Source organism: Festucalex cinctus, chromosome 4 (genome assembly GCF_051991245.1).
Source record: "Festucalex cinctus isolate MCC-2025b chromosome 4, RoL_Fcin_1.0, whole genome shotgun sequence".
Lineage (NCBI taxonomy): Eukaryota > Metazoa > Chordata > Actinopteri > Syngnathiformes > Syngnathidae > Festucalex > Festucalex cinctus.
Window position 1 is genome coordinate 4,621,486 of NC_135414.1, and position 16,361 is coordinate 4,637,846.

At 46.2% G+C, this 16,361-nt stretch overlaps 1 protein-coding gene across 1 annotated transcript in view; it reads left to right on the forward strand.

The window, feature by feature from the left end:
* Nucleotides 1-4,454: 4,454 nt before the first annotated feature.
* Nucleotides 4,455-16,361, forward strand: part of cyp2r1 (cytochrome P450, family 2, subfamily R, polypeptide 1) — a 16,228-nt gene continuing 4,321 nt past the window's right edge. Inside the window, exons 1-4 of the mRNA XM_077518327.1 lie at nt 4,455-4,777; nt 5,417-5,558; nt 5,741-6,373; nt 7,720-8,049. Coding sequence (XP_077374453.1) covers nt 4,541-4,777; nt 5,417-5,558; nt 5,741-6,373; nt 7,720-8,049 — 1,342 coding nt within the window. The 5' untranslated portion in view covers nt 4,455-4,540. The remainder of the gene's footprint in view (nt 4,778-5,416; nt 5,559-5,740; nt 6,374-7,719; nt 8,050-16,361) is intronic.

A 16,361-nucleotide genomic window follows, 5' to 3' on the forward strand; every position in this document is an offset into this window, starting at 1 on the left:
AATAATGATAATAATAATAATAATAATAATAATAATAATAATAATAATAATAATAATAATAATAATGCAGAGGTCAGAGGGTGGCTAGATGCAAAAATACTCCTTACTTTTTTTTTAGACTTAGACTTGACTTTATTGGTCCCTTTGGGATGGCTCCCTCTGGGAAATTTACATTTCCAGTAGCAATAAGAACAGATAAAATAAAACATAATTCAGTCAATCAATAAATAAGGTTATTATACCAGAGATTGAATAAATAATAATAATAATAATAATAATAATAATAATAATAATAATAATAATAATAATAATAATAATAATAATAATAATAAATATTTAATAATATTTATAAGGATTCATCATCCACTCACTAACGCTAGACAGGCTCTTAATACATTTCGCAAAGATCTGTAGTTCATAATTTGATAACGACAATTACTGTGAGGATATTGGTGTCCCGGCATAGCAAATGCTATTAAGTCTGTGGTTTGCTTTTGGGTTTCAGCAACTGCGTTTGTGTAAAACAATTTCTGACTTTGATTAGAAACACAATTAATGAGTGTCTCTTCAGTTTATTTAATTACATCTTCCCTTGTGTAACATTATGATTCATCCTGCCTCCAAGGTATTTTATGCACCAGGCCAGAGGAAGCTTCCAATTTTCACAAGAAGTGGAAAACATGAAAATCTGCAAATGCCAATAGAGGCAAACAAACTATTTTAGCTCCTCCCTGACAAACAAATGTTAGATATTAATTCAGTGTAGTGGTTGAATGGGGTTGATTCCTATTCAACAAAATGAATAGATGTTCATGTTAACTTATTTACACTAAACAAACAGTTAATCAAACTTTAACAGGAGCTACCAATGTCAGTGCATCTGACGTGCAGGTGCTCCAAAAGGTTCTGTTCTGGAAAATGCAGATTTCTGGGAATAGCAATAATTACATTTTCCCAGTCATCCAGAAGGCAAATAATGATGTAAAACCACAATACGTAAGAGAATTACTTATGCAATACGTAAGTGGTTCTCATCGGAACACGACACATGCCGCACGGTGGAGGCAAACAGGAACTGTGCCCTGCTAATTGTGATCAATGCTTTAACTTCATTATATTCAGCAAAACTTAATTAGACAAAAATGCAATTTCCACAGTGAATGAGGACAGCTGTGCACTACAGTGTCGACTGTTGAATCATTTGTAATCACTCAATTTCACTGTAATAATTTGACTTGCAAAAATGTTTCACTTAAAGCCTTGCAATTTTCAATTTTCAATGTACAAAAATATTTATGATTATTTTTTAATTATTATTGTTTTTATTACCATTAAAAACAATACTCGATACATTATATTTACTGTTGTTTTAGTATTAGATTACAGGCACGTGGCATGTAGGAAACTTTTAAAAGAAAAAGTTACATTTAAACACAAAAATATGTTTTAATATTTGTTGCTGCATACAGTGAATATGAAAAAAATGTATGTAATGTATGTAAAAAAGTGCATCCATTCAAAACTTTGTTTTCACCATTAACGTGACCTAACCTACAACTCAACTGAAAACAAAAATTAGTAATAAAAAATATTTTTGAGAAGAAAAAGAAAAAATAAACAACTGAGATGCGCGTGTTTGCACAAGTGTGCACACCCCGACTAACTGAGGACGTGGATGTGTTCAATGAACCAATCCCATTCAGTCTCATGTTAAATGGGAGTCAGCACACACTTGCCACCATTTAAACAGCCCCAAAAAAGCTCAGATGTTCTAGTAGGCTTTTCCTGGTATTTGTGCTTATGATGGATGGATGGATGGATGGATGGATGGATGGATAGATAGATAGATAGATAGATAGATAGATAGATAGATAGATAGATAGATAGATAGATAGATAGATAGATAGATAGATAGATAGATAGATAGATAGTATTTTCAAGAGGGAAAGTAAAACTAAACAAGTGAGGTTGCAAAGGTTGTCACCCACTCAGAAACCGCGAATATGGCTGTGTTCAGAATGACCAATCACATTCATGAGTCAGTGCACATATTTAAAGTGCCTGAAGGTTTTCCGATGATGTTGACTGCTATTTTGTCCTAATTATAAGTCCCTCCATCTTGAGTAAGGCCTCAGTCCCAACTATACAATATGTGCTACTTTCTTTTTCTACACTGCAGCAAGTTAAGAAGAAAATTTGCATTTGTGTGTCTCAAAAGATTGTCCAGCGTCGCCATCCTGCGTCTTTATTTTTTTGCGATGAATCCAAGCACTGACAAGATCATGCTTACAGTCGGCACACGTTTATTTGATTACACTTGACAGATGTGTTTGATGCTTCCCGGGTTGCTATTTTCCAGTCAGGGGGTCTGGCAGGAAGCAACCACATGATTTGCAAGAAAGTCCTCATTAGGTAACCTTAACAAAGCTGAGTCATTGGCACAGGTCTGCAGGAGGCCATGTGAGGCCAACCAAATCCTGCCAGCTGCCTCAGCGGGAAGAAACAGCTGGATAAACAGCTTTGGCAATAATGAGCAGTGAGTAATCAGGGATAAGCCAAATTAAAGGCCTGCTTTACTAAAGTGTAGATTTGGATATACAAAAGGACAGGAAAAAAACAGTGTTAACTGAATTTCATTCAGGATCAATAAACTATCTACCTGCCAAGTGTCAACCCACTTACAGTACTGTATGTCCCTACCATATCTATATCATTTTTTGCATATAGTGAAAAAATGTGCAGACAGGTTTAGGGTTTTAGTCGACAAGCTTGAAGAGTTTGGAATGTCGTGCATACCTCCACCTTTGACCTAAAAATGTAGTAGTGCCTGACCTAAACTGCTCGCCTGCATTGAGACCATCAGAAACCACTTAAGTTAGTGAGGCAAAGTTGATTTGCTGAACCAGCAATACTGGGAAAAATAAAAGCAATCCTCACTTATTGCAATGTGGGGGGAAATAATACATTTACATCAGAAATGTTGAAAAATAGAAACAAGCATTTCATTAAGTACAAAAAGTCCCAACATCACCACTGAGAGCTGTTTCCAATATTTTTGGCCGTTTCATACCTAAAAACGAAAAGAAAATCACTTTCACATCTTATAGCGCTATAGCGGCTGGTGCGTGTGTGTACTCAGCGTACATAAACGAAAGTGTCATTTCAGTCTGATGCCGAAAGAAAACATGACTTTTGGACACAAAGCTGATTTTGAAGAGTATCCTTCCAAAACAAATATAGTTGGCTTTTTTTCTTTCTTTCTAATCCCAGTAGTGGTCTGTCACAAAATACAAATCATTCATTGTTGGTATCTGTGCTGTACTTGAGTATTGATTTTACTGACAACTCTCAAAAGACTTGTTAGCGATGGTGTGTTCAACTATTTACTTTTTAAAAATTATTTTCATATCTTAAATATTTGTAATTCAGCATTCATGCATTACCCAGTGTTGTTCTAGTGTTTTTTGTTTTTTCAGTATAAAATTTGCCTTTTGGATGAATAAAGTAAAGCATCCATCCATCCATCCATCCATCCACCTGTTTTCTAAGTTTGGTCATGTGACATGCACAAGCTGAGCTGTGATTGGTTACCTGGGCCCTTGTGATGTAATTTTCAGTCAACAGCAAGTTGCAAAATGTGTTTTTAAAGGTATTAATTGTACATGAAAAATAATAAAAATATCAAATTTATTATAGGCAAAATATTAATGTTTGACTGCCAAAAATGGCTAAATTAGTAAAGTATCACTTTAAGCATCACAAACTGAACACGTGGGCGTTTAAAAAAAAACAAAAAAATCAAGAGATTTTTTCGTTTTGTTTTTTAATATGTCCTTTTAAAACATGCTGTAGACGTTAACATAGATTACTTTGTTGAAACGTAGTATTTTAACAAAATTACTGCAATTATGATGATTGGTAGGAGTTAGCTTATGCTTTTTTTTCTAGGCAGGAAACTTTTGATGTGGATACCATGTATCAGTACTCGCTCATTTCTACAAATAATTGGCAATCTAAAGTTTTGAATTATGCTTTATAATTTGTCATGCTTTCTTTATCTTGTTTTCAATGTGTAGACTGTAAGTGAATTTCCCTCGTGGATGAATTTGGCTTTTGCAAGAAAAACAAAAATCAGGAAAAGCCTACTAGAGCATCCAAATGTATTAGTGCTTAAATAATTAGAGGAACTTTAAATGGTGGCAGCTGGCAGATGTTCTGACTTCCTATCTATCTATCTATAGACCTACCTACCTATCTATCTATACATTTTCGTCATAATTTGGAATAAGAGCAACGTCAGCCCATTCACAAACCCCACCCAACCCCCCAAAAGATGGTTATTATTGATCAATCAACAGCAGAGCAAAGTTCAGCAACCACGGTTGACTTTCTGGCCAATCTTCGCCCAGAAGGCGGGGGATGGAAAGTGTGCAAGATGATACATTTATGTTCTCCAGAGCCTCGCCGAGCAGTCCAAGACCGCGGAGGGCGGCGAACGGTGCACTGAGCCGGAGCACAGCACACACTGGGCCGGGCAAAGATGGTCTCAATTCAATCGCCGTCCCTGGCGCACATGTCGCGCGCGCAGGTTCTGTTGGTCGCGTGCGGTGTCTGCTTCGCCTTCCTCGCCGTGCTGCTCCTCCGTCAGCTCGTCAAGCAGAGGAGACCCCTGGGATTCCCCCCCGGGCCTTCTCCCATCCCTGTCATTGGGAGCATTATGTCTCTAGTCACCGAGCCGCACGTTTTCCTCAAGAAGCAGAGTGAAGTTCACGGACAGGTACAGTCATTGTTTCGCTGCACAGCAATGCACGCGCGGCGTTACGAAACCAGCGCTTGGAATCCCTTCACGCCGACTGCAGCGGGAAAAAAAAAGAAAAAGAAAGAAAAAAAAGTTTGCAGTGCAGCCTTTACATTCTCTTATTTTTTTAGAGCGCTGACTTGAAATTCCAGCTCGCGCACGGCATTTGTCTGCAGCCTTCATTTCATAATAAACCTTGGCTTACGAGTTTAGCTCGTAACTCAATTTAGGCTACTTGTTCAAATTTGAAATGGATTGAAATGCTGCGAATCAGTTCCAAAAAAATACAAAATAAATAAACATTTTTTGTTACTTGTTTTTAATACAGCAGCAGTGCAGAAATGGATAGCATATCCACCTCAACGTATAGAGGTTGGAGGTGCGAATCCGCACTCCAGCTTTCCTGTGTGGATTTTGCATGTCCAAATCTAATGCTGATAATAAAACTAATACTAAATCTAATACTGATACTAATACTAAAATACAAAATCTAATACTGAAACGAGTGCTAAATATAATAGTAAAAGCAGTCCTTGGCCTTTTTGGAAGACCTACAATTGAAAAAACTGAACCTTGACCTGCTTTGCAAAGGCTGACGTGGTCCTGTGTGTCTTTCAGATTTTCAGTTTGGACCTCGGAGGCATCCTGACTGTGGTGCTGAATGGCTACGACTGCGTCAGGGAATGCCTTTACCATCAGAGCGAGGTTTTTGCCGACCGGCCATCTTTGCCTCTCTTCAAGAAAATGACCAAAATGGGCGGTAAGAAAGGAGTGATGCTTTGGGTTTAGAACAGTGGTGCATTGAATTCCCAAACCAATCACTCACATCCCTAATTGAACTGAACGTCATGAATTATTCAGTTTGTGCATTCATTCATACAATAAGAACTAAATGATAGTCAAAGGGAATTATTCAACTAATGGACAGTTGTTCGTCCACAGGTCTTCTCAACTGCAAATATGGCAAAAGCTGGATCGAACACCGCAAACTGGCGTGCAACTCTTTCAGGTACTTCGGCAGCAGTCAGAGACTGTTTGAGAGGAAGATCTCAGAGGAGTGCATGTTCTTCGTGGACGCCATTGACGAGCACAAGGGCAAGGCCTTTAACCCCAAACACCTGGTGACCAACGCCGTGTCCAACATCACCAACCTGATCATCTTCGGCCAGCGCTTCACCTACGACGACGGCAACTTCCAGCACATGATCGAGATCTTCAGTGAGAACGTGGAACTGGCGGTGAGCAGCTGGGCCTTCCTCTACAACGCCTTCCCTTGGATCGAGTACGTGCCCTTTGGCAAGCACCAGAAGCTCTTCCATAACGCCGCCGAGGTCTATGACTTCCTGCTGCAGGCCATCAAGCGCTTTTCCCAAGGCCGGGTGCCGCATACACCTCGGCACTATGTCGACGCCTACTTGGATGAGTTGGAGCAGAATGCGAGGAACCCCGGTTCGTCGTTCTCCTACGAGAACCTCATCTATTCGGTGGGGGAGCTGATCATCGCCGGCACCGAGACCACCACCAACACCCTGCGCTGGGCCATGCTCTACATGGCCCTCTACCCCAACATACAAGGTCAGCTATTATACACTGTTAAAATTGCTTGGTGGAAAGTAAATAAACCCAAAATGGGTGAATGGCTAACCCAACGATGGGCCCAAAAGGGACAGCCGATACTGGCTTATTTATATCCAGCACGTTGGATTGAGGATTTCACCAAGCACATTTGGTCCACCAATGTTTTCTGAAAATGTTATAATAAATTTATTTCAACTCAGTACACAATGTCCAAAATGGCGACCAGCTTTAGTCATCCCAAATCCAATCTTCAACGTCAAAAATGATTAACACAACCTTGGGCAAAAGTACCCCAATCTGCTACAAATCCACAAAACAAAAACAATCCAGTATTTGTTATTGTGTGGCAACATGCTACCTACAGTTACAACTGAAATTCAAAGAGCGCAAACCTGAGTAATTGTCACCCCCCTAAAAGGTTTTCTAGCAGGAAAGTCGCAACGCCGCGTTAATGGACTACAATGACAAGGAGGGATAAAACTAGTGTTCATCTGTCAACATTCCGCCCAAGAGCATTTGACACTCACTTTGATGAAAAGGACGTGATATAGATGGACAGGTTGGATGATATTACTATTGGTTCCTCTTTTGGTAGCCTGGAGAATGGTCGATACTTTTTTTTTGTGCCTCTTCTTCTTGTCGCAGCTGGTCCAACAATAGCTGTCAATCATTGTTAAAGTGTGGCGTTTGCCGTTTACTCAAAGTGGCAGACGCATTTTCTATGCTGTCAAAAATCACTGATATGTACATAAGACTGGATGGCCAATAGCCTACACACCCGTGTAAGGCGTTGAAGCCACAGGGCGGCCATCTTACTCCTCCCATCTCGCGTTCTCCAATTTTGATACTGTAAAATTTACAGTATCCAAATTGGCATACATTTACAGTGTAAATAAATGTAAAGGATCATATGCCGCGGAATGTTTATTGGGAGGAGTAATATGGCAGCCTCATTGCTGCAAAAGTCTTGGCCTATCGGCTAGCCAAGTTTCCAGTAATGTATTGTTCCAGTGGGGAACACTGGAATGAATAGAAATGCCATTCATATGTTACAGTGTGGCCTAAAAATCAAACAAAACAAAAAAAATCAAATGTGTTGGATTTTTTTTTTTAAAGGTAAAATAGAACTTGTTATACTTTGTGAAAACAGATTAAACAGTTTATGCATCCTAATGAATTCATTGCGGCAATACAACATATTTTTCCAGACTGAGTGATTTTTGTCCTTGCAATGTAGCAACTCACCTCCTTTTAATGGAACTACCACTTTGTTGCCTGATGTTTAGCAAACAGTGTGCACCAAGTGTGACCATGCGTGTATGTGTGTGTGTTGGGCTGTACAGAGAGGGTGCACAGGGAGATCGACAGCGTGCTGGCAAATGGGCGAGCGCCCTCTTTGGAAGACAAACAGAAGATGCCTTTCGTGGAAGCCGTCCTGCACGAGGTCCTGCGTTTCTGCAACATCGTCCCCCTGGGCATTTTCCGCGCCACGTCCCAGGAGGCGCACGTCAACGGCTACACCATTCCCAAAGGCACCATGGTGATCACCAATCTGTATTCCGTGCATTTTGATGAGAAGTACTGGACAGATCCGGGCGTCTTCTCGCCACAGAGGTTCCTGGACAACAATGGAAACTTTGTGAGACGTGAAGCCTTCCTGCCTTTCTCGCTCGGTGAGTCGACTCTTTGGACCGAATTTTCTATGACAAAAATCATACGGTGGAGGCTATTGATCAGAACTTACATGGAACATAAACCTATAACTACAAATACGTTCACACTGGAAGGAGCGCTGCATCAAAAAGTTTGTCTTTAGGCCCACTGCACATCGAGCAACACCAATTGGACAATCGCGAAATAGTAGTTGGCCAATCACACCAGAAAAACTGTGACCCCCGCTGCTCTTATCAGGAAGTAACATTTTAAGCTGCCACAATGTACTGTGTTGCTCTTTTATCCGTCCATCCATCTTCTTCCGCTTATCTGAGGTCGGGTCGCGGGGGCAGCAGCTTTAGGAGGGAAACCCAGACTTCTCTCTCCCCAGCCACTTCAGCTCCACCGGCGGGATTCCAAGGCGTTCCGAGGCCAGTCCTAGAGACATAGTCTCTCCAGCATGCCCTGGGTTGTCCCTGGGGCCTCCCGCCGGTGGGACCATGCCTGGAACACCTCCCCAGGGAGGCGTCCAGGAGGCATCCGAACCAGATGCCCGAGCCACCTCAGATGGCTCCCCTCAACGCGGAGGAGCAGCAGCTCAACTCTGAGTCCCTTGCGGATGACGGAGCTTCTCACCCTATCTCTAAGGGAGAGCCCGGACACCCTGCGGAGGAAACTCATTTCGGCCGCTTGTATCCGGGATCTTGTTCTTTCGGTCACAACCCACAGCTCGTGACCATAGGTGAGGGTTGGAACGTAGATCGACCGGTAAATCGAGAGCTTCGCCTTTTGGCTCAGCTCTTTCTTCACCACGACGGACCAATACAGAGTCCGCATCACTGCAGACGCTGCACCGATCTCGCTCCATCCTACCCTCACTCGTGAACGAGACCCCAAGATACTTGGGGCAGGATCTCATCCCTGACCCGGAGAGGACACGCCACCTTTTTCCAACTGAGGACCATGGTTTCGGATTTGGAGGTGCCGATCTTCATCCCAACCGTTTCACACTCGGTTGCGAACCGCTCCAATGAGAGTTGGAGATCACGGCTGGATGAAGACAACAGCACCACATCATCTGCAAAGAGCAGAGATGCAATGCTGTGGCCACCAAACCGGACCCCCTGAACGCCTCGGCTGCGCCTAGAAATTCTGTCCATAAAAGTTATGAACAGAATCTGTGACAAAGGGCAACCTTGGCGGAGTCCAACCCTCAATGGAAACAAATCCGACTTACTGCCGGCAACGCGGACCAAACTCTGGCAACGGTCGTACAGGGACCGAACAGCCCGTATCAGGGGGCCCGGTACCCCGTACTCCCGAAGCACCCCACACATGACTCCCCGAGGGACATGGTCGAACGCCTTCTCCAAATCCACAAAACACATGTGGACTGGTTGGGCGAACTCCCACGCACCCTCGAGGATCCTGCTGAGGGTGTTGAGCTGGTCCACTGTTCCACGGCCAGGACGAAAACCACACTGCTCCTCCTGAATCCGAGATTCGACTTCCCGACAGACCCTCCTCTCCAGCACCCCTGAATAGACCTTACCAGGGAGGCTGAGGAGTGTGATCCCTCTGTAGTTGGAACACACCCTCCGGTTCCCCTTCTTAAAAAGGGGGACCACCACCCCGGTCTGCCAATCCAGAGGCACTGTCCCCGATGTCCACGCGATGTTGATGTTGTCAACCACGACAGCCCCACAACATCCAGTCTTTAGGAACTCCGGGTGGATCTCATCCACCCCCGGGGCCCTGCCACCGAGGAGCTTTCCAACCACCTCAGTGACTTCGACCCCAGAGATAGGAGAGCCCACCTCAGAGTCCCCAGACTCTGCTTCCTCAAAGGAAGACGTGTCGGTGGAATTGAGGAGGTCTTCGAAGAATTCTCCCCACCGATTCACGACGTCCCGTGTCGAGGTCAGCAGCACCCCATCGCCACTATACACAGTGTTAATGGTGCACTGCTTTCCTCTCCTGAGACGCCGGATGGTGGACCAGAATTTCCTCTAAGTCGTGCGGAAGTCGTTTTCCATGGCCTCACCGAACTCCTCCTATGTCCGAGTTTTTGCCTCAGCAACCGCGGAAGCCGCGTTCCGCTTGGCCAGCCGGTACCCATCAGCTGCTTCCGGAGTCCCACAGGCCAAAAAGGCCCGATAGGACTCCTTCTTTACTTTGACGGCATCCCTTACCGCTGGTGTCCACCAGCAGGTTCGAGGATTGCCGCCGTGACAAGCACCGACCACCTTATGGCCACAGCTCCGATCAGCCGCCTCAACAATGGAGGCGTGGAACACGGGCCATTCAGACTCAATGTCCCCCGCCTCCCCCGGGACAAGGGAGAAGTTCTGCCGGAGGTGGGCGTTGAAACTTTCTCTGACAGGGGATTCCGCCAGACGTTCCCAGCAAACCCTAACAATACGTTTGGGTCGCCAGGTCGGACCGGCATCTTCCCCCACCATCTTGCTCTTTTATTGAACCACAAAAAACAAAAAAACAAAACAAAAAACAAAAAAAAAAACTATTGTCAAGTAAGTTAACTATTATAATAATACAATACAGAGGAAACGGATGAGAAATAAAGGCGAGTGGATATTTCAAATGCTCTTTGCAATGTATTGATTACTACAGAGACTTTCCACACTTCGCTTCTTAGCCACAGGTACCTATGAAATTATAAAAAACAGCCAAGTATTAGTGTTCCCTCACTTTTCGCGGGTGATACGTTCCTGTGATAGGTGAATTTCCACTAAGTACTGGTTGACTTTTTACTTTTGGGGTCGGGGTTTCACCTTTATAATGGGTGTGTGGTGGACTTTCGTTGGTTAACTCATGAGCCCCCTCCACTATTCACTCCCACAGACATCGAGCCCTACCTCGAATATCAAAAATCTGAGTATTTGACACTCCCTTAATAGGTTTGTCTTCGCTTACAGATTCCGTAACATGGCAGTCATGGACTATTTTTGTTTAAAGGTATTATGTCACTGTATTTAAGCCCTTCCACAATTAACTAGAGGCATATAATGATTAAATCTTACCTTTGACATCATGGCGATATATATACATATATATATATATACACACACACACACACACACACACACACACACACACACACACACACACACACATATATATATATATATATATATATATATATATATATATATATATATATATATATATATATATATATATATATATATATATATGTATACACACACACACACACACACACATATATATATATACAAATAGTTATTATATACACTTTTGGTGCAGCTTAAGACACATCATCAGTGTTGGCACCTGGGTTCATTGGGTGTTTCGGGTCTCACAACAGACACCCTCGCCCAGGGGACCCAGCCGGGGTTGATCAAGTCCCGGCTTGTGTCTTAAGAGCATGTGACCACGTGTCGCCCCGCTTGATCCACAGCCATCTTGACGCCTTCTCTGCTGCGTCACTGATGTTCTTGATGGCTCGCCTGTTGTGCAGTCCCTTCAACCCAGCATCTTGAGTGCCCAGACGAGTGACTGACCAGCGAATCCTCTGCATCCGACCTCTATGGGAGTGCACCGGGTCTTCCATCCCCTACTTCGGCATTCGCCTGCCAGCTCCTCATACTTGGCTCTCTTCCTCTCAAAAGCCTCCTCCATCCTTTTTTTTTTTTTTTTTTTTTTTTTTTTTTTTTTTTTTTTTTTTTTTTTTCTTTTTTCTTGAAGCCTCCTCCATCCTGTCTTCCCAGGGAACAGTCAATTCCAGCAGGACCACTTGCCTTGTTGTTTCTGACACAAGGACGATGTCAGGCCTGAGTGTGGTCACCGCGATGTTCTCTGGGAACTTGAGCTGTTTCCCTAGGTCGACTTTCAACTGCCAGTCCTGGGCTGTTGCCAGGAGACCAACTGCTTCACCCCGATGCTGCTGTGGTTTCTCCCCAGCTCTGACGAAGGCGATGGATTGCCTTGCTGGCTGTTGGTGTTTGCTGGTGGAGATCCCTGAGCTGATGGTCTCCGCAATGACTCGCAGCACTTGGTCGTGACGCCAGCGGTAACGTCCCTCTCCCAGTGCTCGTGGGCAGCAACTCAGGATGTGCTCCAGCGATCCGACCCTTTGGCAAAGCGGGCACAGTGGGTTCTCAGCCAGGCCCCAGAGGTGGAGATTGGATGGGCTTGGTAGGACGTCGTAGACCGACTGGATGAGGAACTTGATCCGGTGTGGCTCAGATCGCCAAAGCTCTGTCCACGAGATCTTCCGGCGAGCTGCCTCTTCCCACCGGGTCCACGCCCCCTGCTGCCGCATTCCTACTGTCCTACTGCAGCGCTCTTCTTCCACCCCTGCCCGAACCTCTTCCTGGATAAGCAGGCGCCTCTCCTTCCCCTGTGCCTTGTTGTAGGAAGGTCTTGGGTTGCTCCCAAGTCCTGCTCGTCCGCATGCCACTGGTCCCACCAGCTCGCTGTGCCGCAGGCGGGACTCAGCCTGGTCGACTGCCTCTTGAGCGCACCACTTCCTGCCGGTCTTCACCTGTATGCCAGCCGAGGAGACTCTGTTGTCGCTTGAGTCCCTATACAGCAGCACCTCTCTCGCTCGGGTCACCATAAACTCCTCCTTCAGACTGCTGAAGGGCAGAGTCAACTTGTTGTTCCTCCCGTACAGTGCGATGCTGCTGAGGCTTCGTGGAAGGCCCAGCCACTTCCTCAAGAAAGAGCTAACCTTCCTCTCGAGGCACTCGACGGTGGTCATTGGCACGTCGTAGACCAGCATTGGCCAGAGGAGTCGAGGCAAGACGCCATGTTGGTATACCCAAGCTTTAAACTTGCCTGGTAGCCCTGACTTATCCACCGCTGTCAGCCAGGCCCCCAACTCCTCTGAAGTTGCACGGAGTGCTGCGATGTCCTTTAAGGTGCCATCGTAGATCTTCCCCAGGCTCTTAACTGGCTTCTCTCCCACTGATGGAATCTGGGTGTCTCCTATAAAGAAGTGGAACTTGTCTGAGACTTTCCCCTTCCTCACCACCAGAGACCTGGCCTTGGCTGGCTTGAAGTTCATCCTGGCCCAGCTGATGAGATGCACGAGGCCTTGGAGGATCCATCTACAACCCGGGACTGATGTTGTCGTTACCGTCAGATCATCCATGAACGCTCTGATGGGGGGCTGTCGCACACCTGAGTTGCTTAGTGGTCCTCTGCGAATGCGAATATATATATATATATATATATATATATATATATATATATATATATATATATATATATATATATATATATATATATACATATATATATATATATATATATATATATATATATATATACATATATATACATATATACACATATATATATATATACATATATACACATATATACATATATACACATATATACATATATACACATATATACATATATACACATGTATACATATATATATATACATATATACACATATATATACATATATACACATATATATACATATATACACATATATATATATATGTATATATATATATATATATATATATATATATGTATATATATATATATATATATATATATATATATATATATATATATATATATATATATATATACATATATACACATATATATACATCCATACATCCATCCATCCATCCATCCATCCATCTTCTTCCGCTTATCCGGGGTCGGGTCGCGGGGGCAGCAGCTTCAGGAGGGAAACCAGGACTTCTCTCTCCCCAGCCACTTCAACCAACTCCTCCGGTGGGATCCCAAGGCGTTCCCAGGCCAGCCGAGAGACATAGTCTCTCCAGCGTGTCCTGGGTCGTCCCCGGGGCCTCCCACCGGTGGGACATGCCTGGAACACCTCCCCAGGGAGGCGTCCAGGAGGCATCCGAACCAGATGCCCGAGCCACCTCAGCTGGCTCCTCTCAACGCGGAGGAGCAGTGGCTCGACTCTGAGTCCCTCCCGGATAACCGAGCTTCTCACCCTATCTCTAAGGGAGAGCCCGGAAACCCTGCGGAGGAAACTCATTTCGGCCGCTTGTAACCGGGATCTCGTTCTTTCGGTCACGACCCACAGCTCGTGACCATAGGTGAGGGTCGGAACGTAGATCGACCGGTAAATCGAGAGCTTTGCCTTTTGGCTCAGCTCTTTCTTCACCACGACAGACCGATACAGAGTCCGCATCACTGCAGACGCTGCACCAATCCGCCTGTCGATCTCCCGCTCCATCCTACCCTCACTCGTGAACAAGACCCCAAGATACTTGAACTCCTCCACTTGGGGCAGGATCTCATCCCCGACCCGAAGACGACACTCCACCCTTTTCCGACTGAGGACCATGGTCTCGGATTTGGAGGTGCTGATCTTCATCCCAACAGCTTCACACTCGGCGCGAACTGCTCCAGTGAGAGTTGGAGGCCCCCGGCCTGATGAAGCCAACAGCACCACATCATCTGCAAAGAGCAGAGATGCAATGCTGAGGCCACCAAACCGGAACCCCTCAACGCCTCGGCTGCGCCTAGAAATTCTGTCCATAAAAGTTATGAACAGAATCGGAGACAAAGGGCAACCTTGGCGGAGTCCAACCCTCACCGGAAATGAATCCGACTTACTGCCGGCAATGCGGACCAAACTCTGGCAACGGTCGTAAAGGGACCGAACAGCCCGTATCAGGGGGCCCGGTACCCCGTACTCCCGAAGCACCCCCCACAGGACTCCCCGAGGGACACGGTCGAACGCCTTCTCCAAATCCACAAAACACATGTGGACTGGTTGAGCGAACTCCCACGCCCCCTCAAGGATCCTGCTGAGGGTGTAGAGCTGGTCCACTGTTCCACGGCCAGGACGAAAACCACACTGCTCCTCCTGAATCCGAGATTCGACCTCCCCACGGACCCTCCTCTCCAGCACCCCCGAATAGACCTTACCAGGGAGGCTGAGGAGTGTGATCCCTCTGTAGTTGGAGCACACCCTCCGGTCCCCCTTCTTAAAAAGGGGGACCACCACCCCGGTCTGCCAATCCAGAGGCACTGTCCCCGATGTCCAAGCGATGTTGTAGAGGCGTGTCAACCACGACAGCCCCACAACATCCAGAGTCTTTAGGAACTCCGGGCGGATCTCATCCACCCCGGGGCCCTGCCACCGAGGAGATTTCCAACCACCTCAGTGACTTCGACCCCAGAGATAGGAGAGCCCACCTCAGAGTCCCCAGACTCTGCTTCCTCAAAGGAAGACGTGTCGGTGGAATTGAGGAGGTCTTCGAAGTATTCCCCCCACCGCTTCACGACGTCCCGAGTCGAGGTCAGCAGCACCCCATCTCCACTATACACAGTGTTAATGGTGCTCTGCTTTCCTCTCCTGAGACGCCGGATGGTGGACCAGAATTTCCTCGAAGCCGTCCGAAAGTCGCTTTCCATGGCCTCACCAAACTCCTCCCATGTCCGAGTTTTTGCCTCAGCAACCGCCGAAGCCGCGTTCCGCTTGGCCATCCGGTACCTGTCAGCTGCCTCCGGAGTCCCACAGGCCAAAAAGGCCCGATAGGACTCCTTCTTCAGCTTGACGGCATCCCACACCAGCGGGTTCGAGGATTGCCGCCGCGACAGGCACCGACCACCTTACGGCCACAGCTCCGATCGGCCGCCTCAACAATGGAGGCGCGGAACATGGCCCATTCGGACTCAATGTCCCCCACCTCCCCCGAGACAAGGGAGAAGCTCTGCCGGAGGTGGGCATTGAAACTCTTTCTGACAGGGGATTCCGCCAGACGTTCCCAGCAAACCCTTACAATACGTTTGGGTCTGCCAGGTCGGACCGGCATCTTCCCCCACCATCGGAGCCAACACACCACCAGGTGGTGATCAGTTGACAGCTCCGCCCCTCTCTTCACCCGAGTGTCCAAAACATGCGGCCGCAAATCCGATGACACGACTACAAAGTCGATCATCGAACTGCGGCCTAGGGTGTCCTGGTGCCAAGTGCACATATGGACACCCTTATGCTTGAACATGGTGTTCGTTATGGACAAACCGTGACGAGCACAGAAGTCCAATAACAGAACGCCGCTCGGGTTCCGATCAGGGGGGCCGTTCCTCCCAATCACGCCCCTCCAAGTCTCACTGTCATTGCCCACGTGAGCGTTGAAGTCCCCCAGCAGGACGAGGGTGTCCCCAGGGGGAGCGCTCTCCAGCACACCCTCCAAGGACTCCAAAAAGGGTGGGTACTCTGAACTGCTGTTTGGTGCATATGCACAAACAACAGTCAGGACCCGTCTCCCCACCCGAAGGCGGAGGGATGCTACCCTCTCGTCTACTGGGGTGAAACCCAACGTACAGGCGCCGAGCC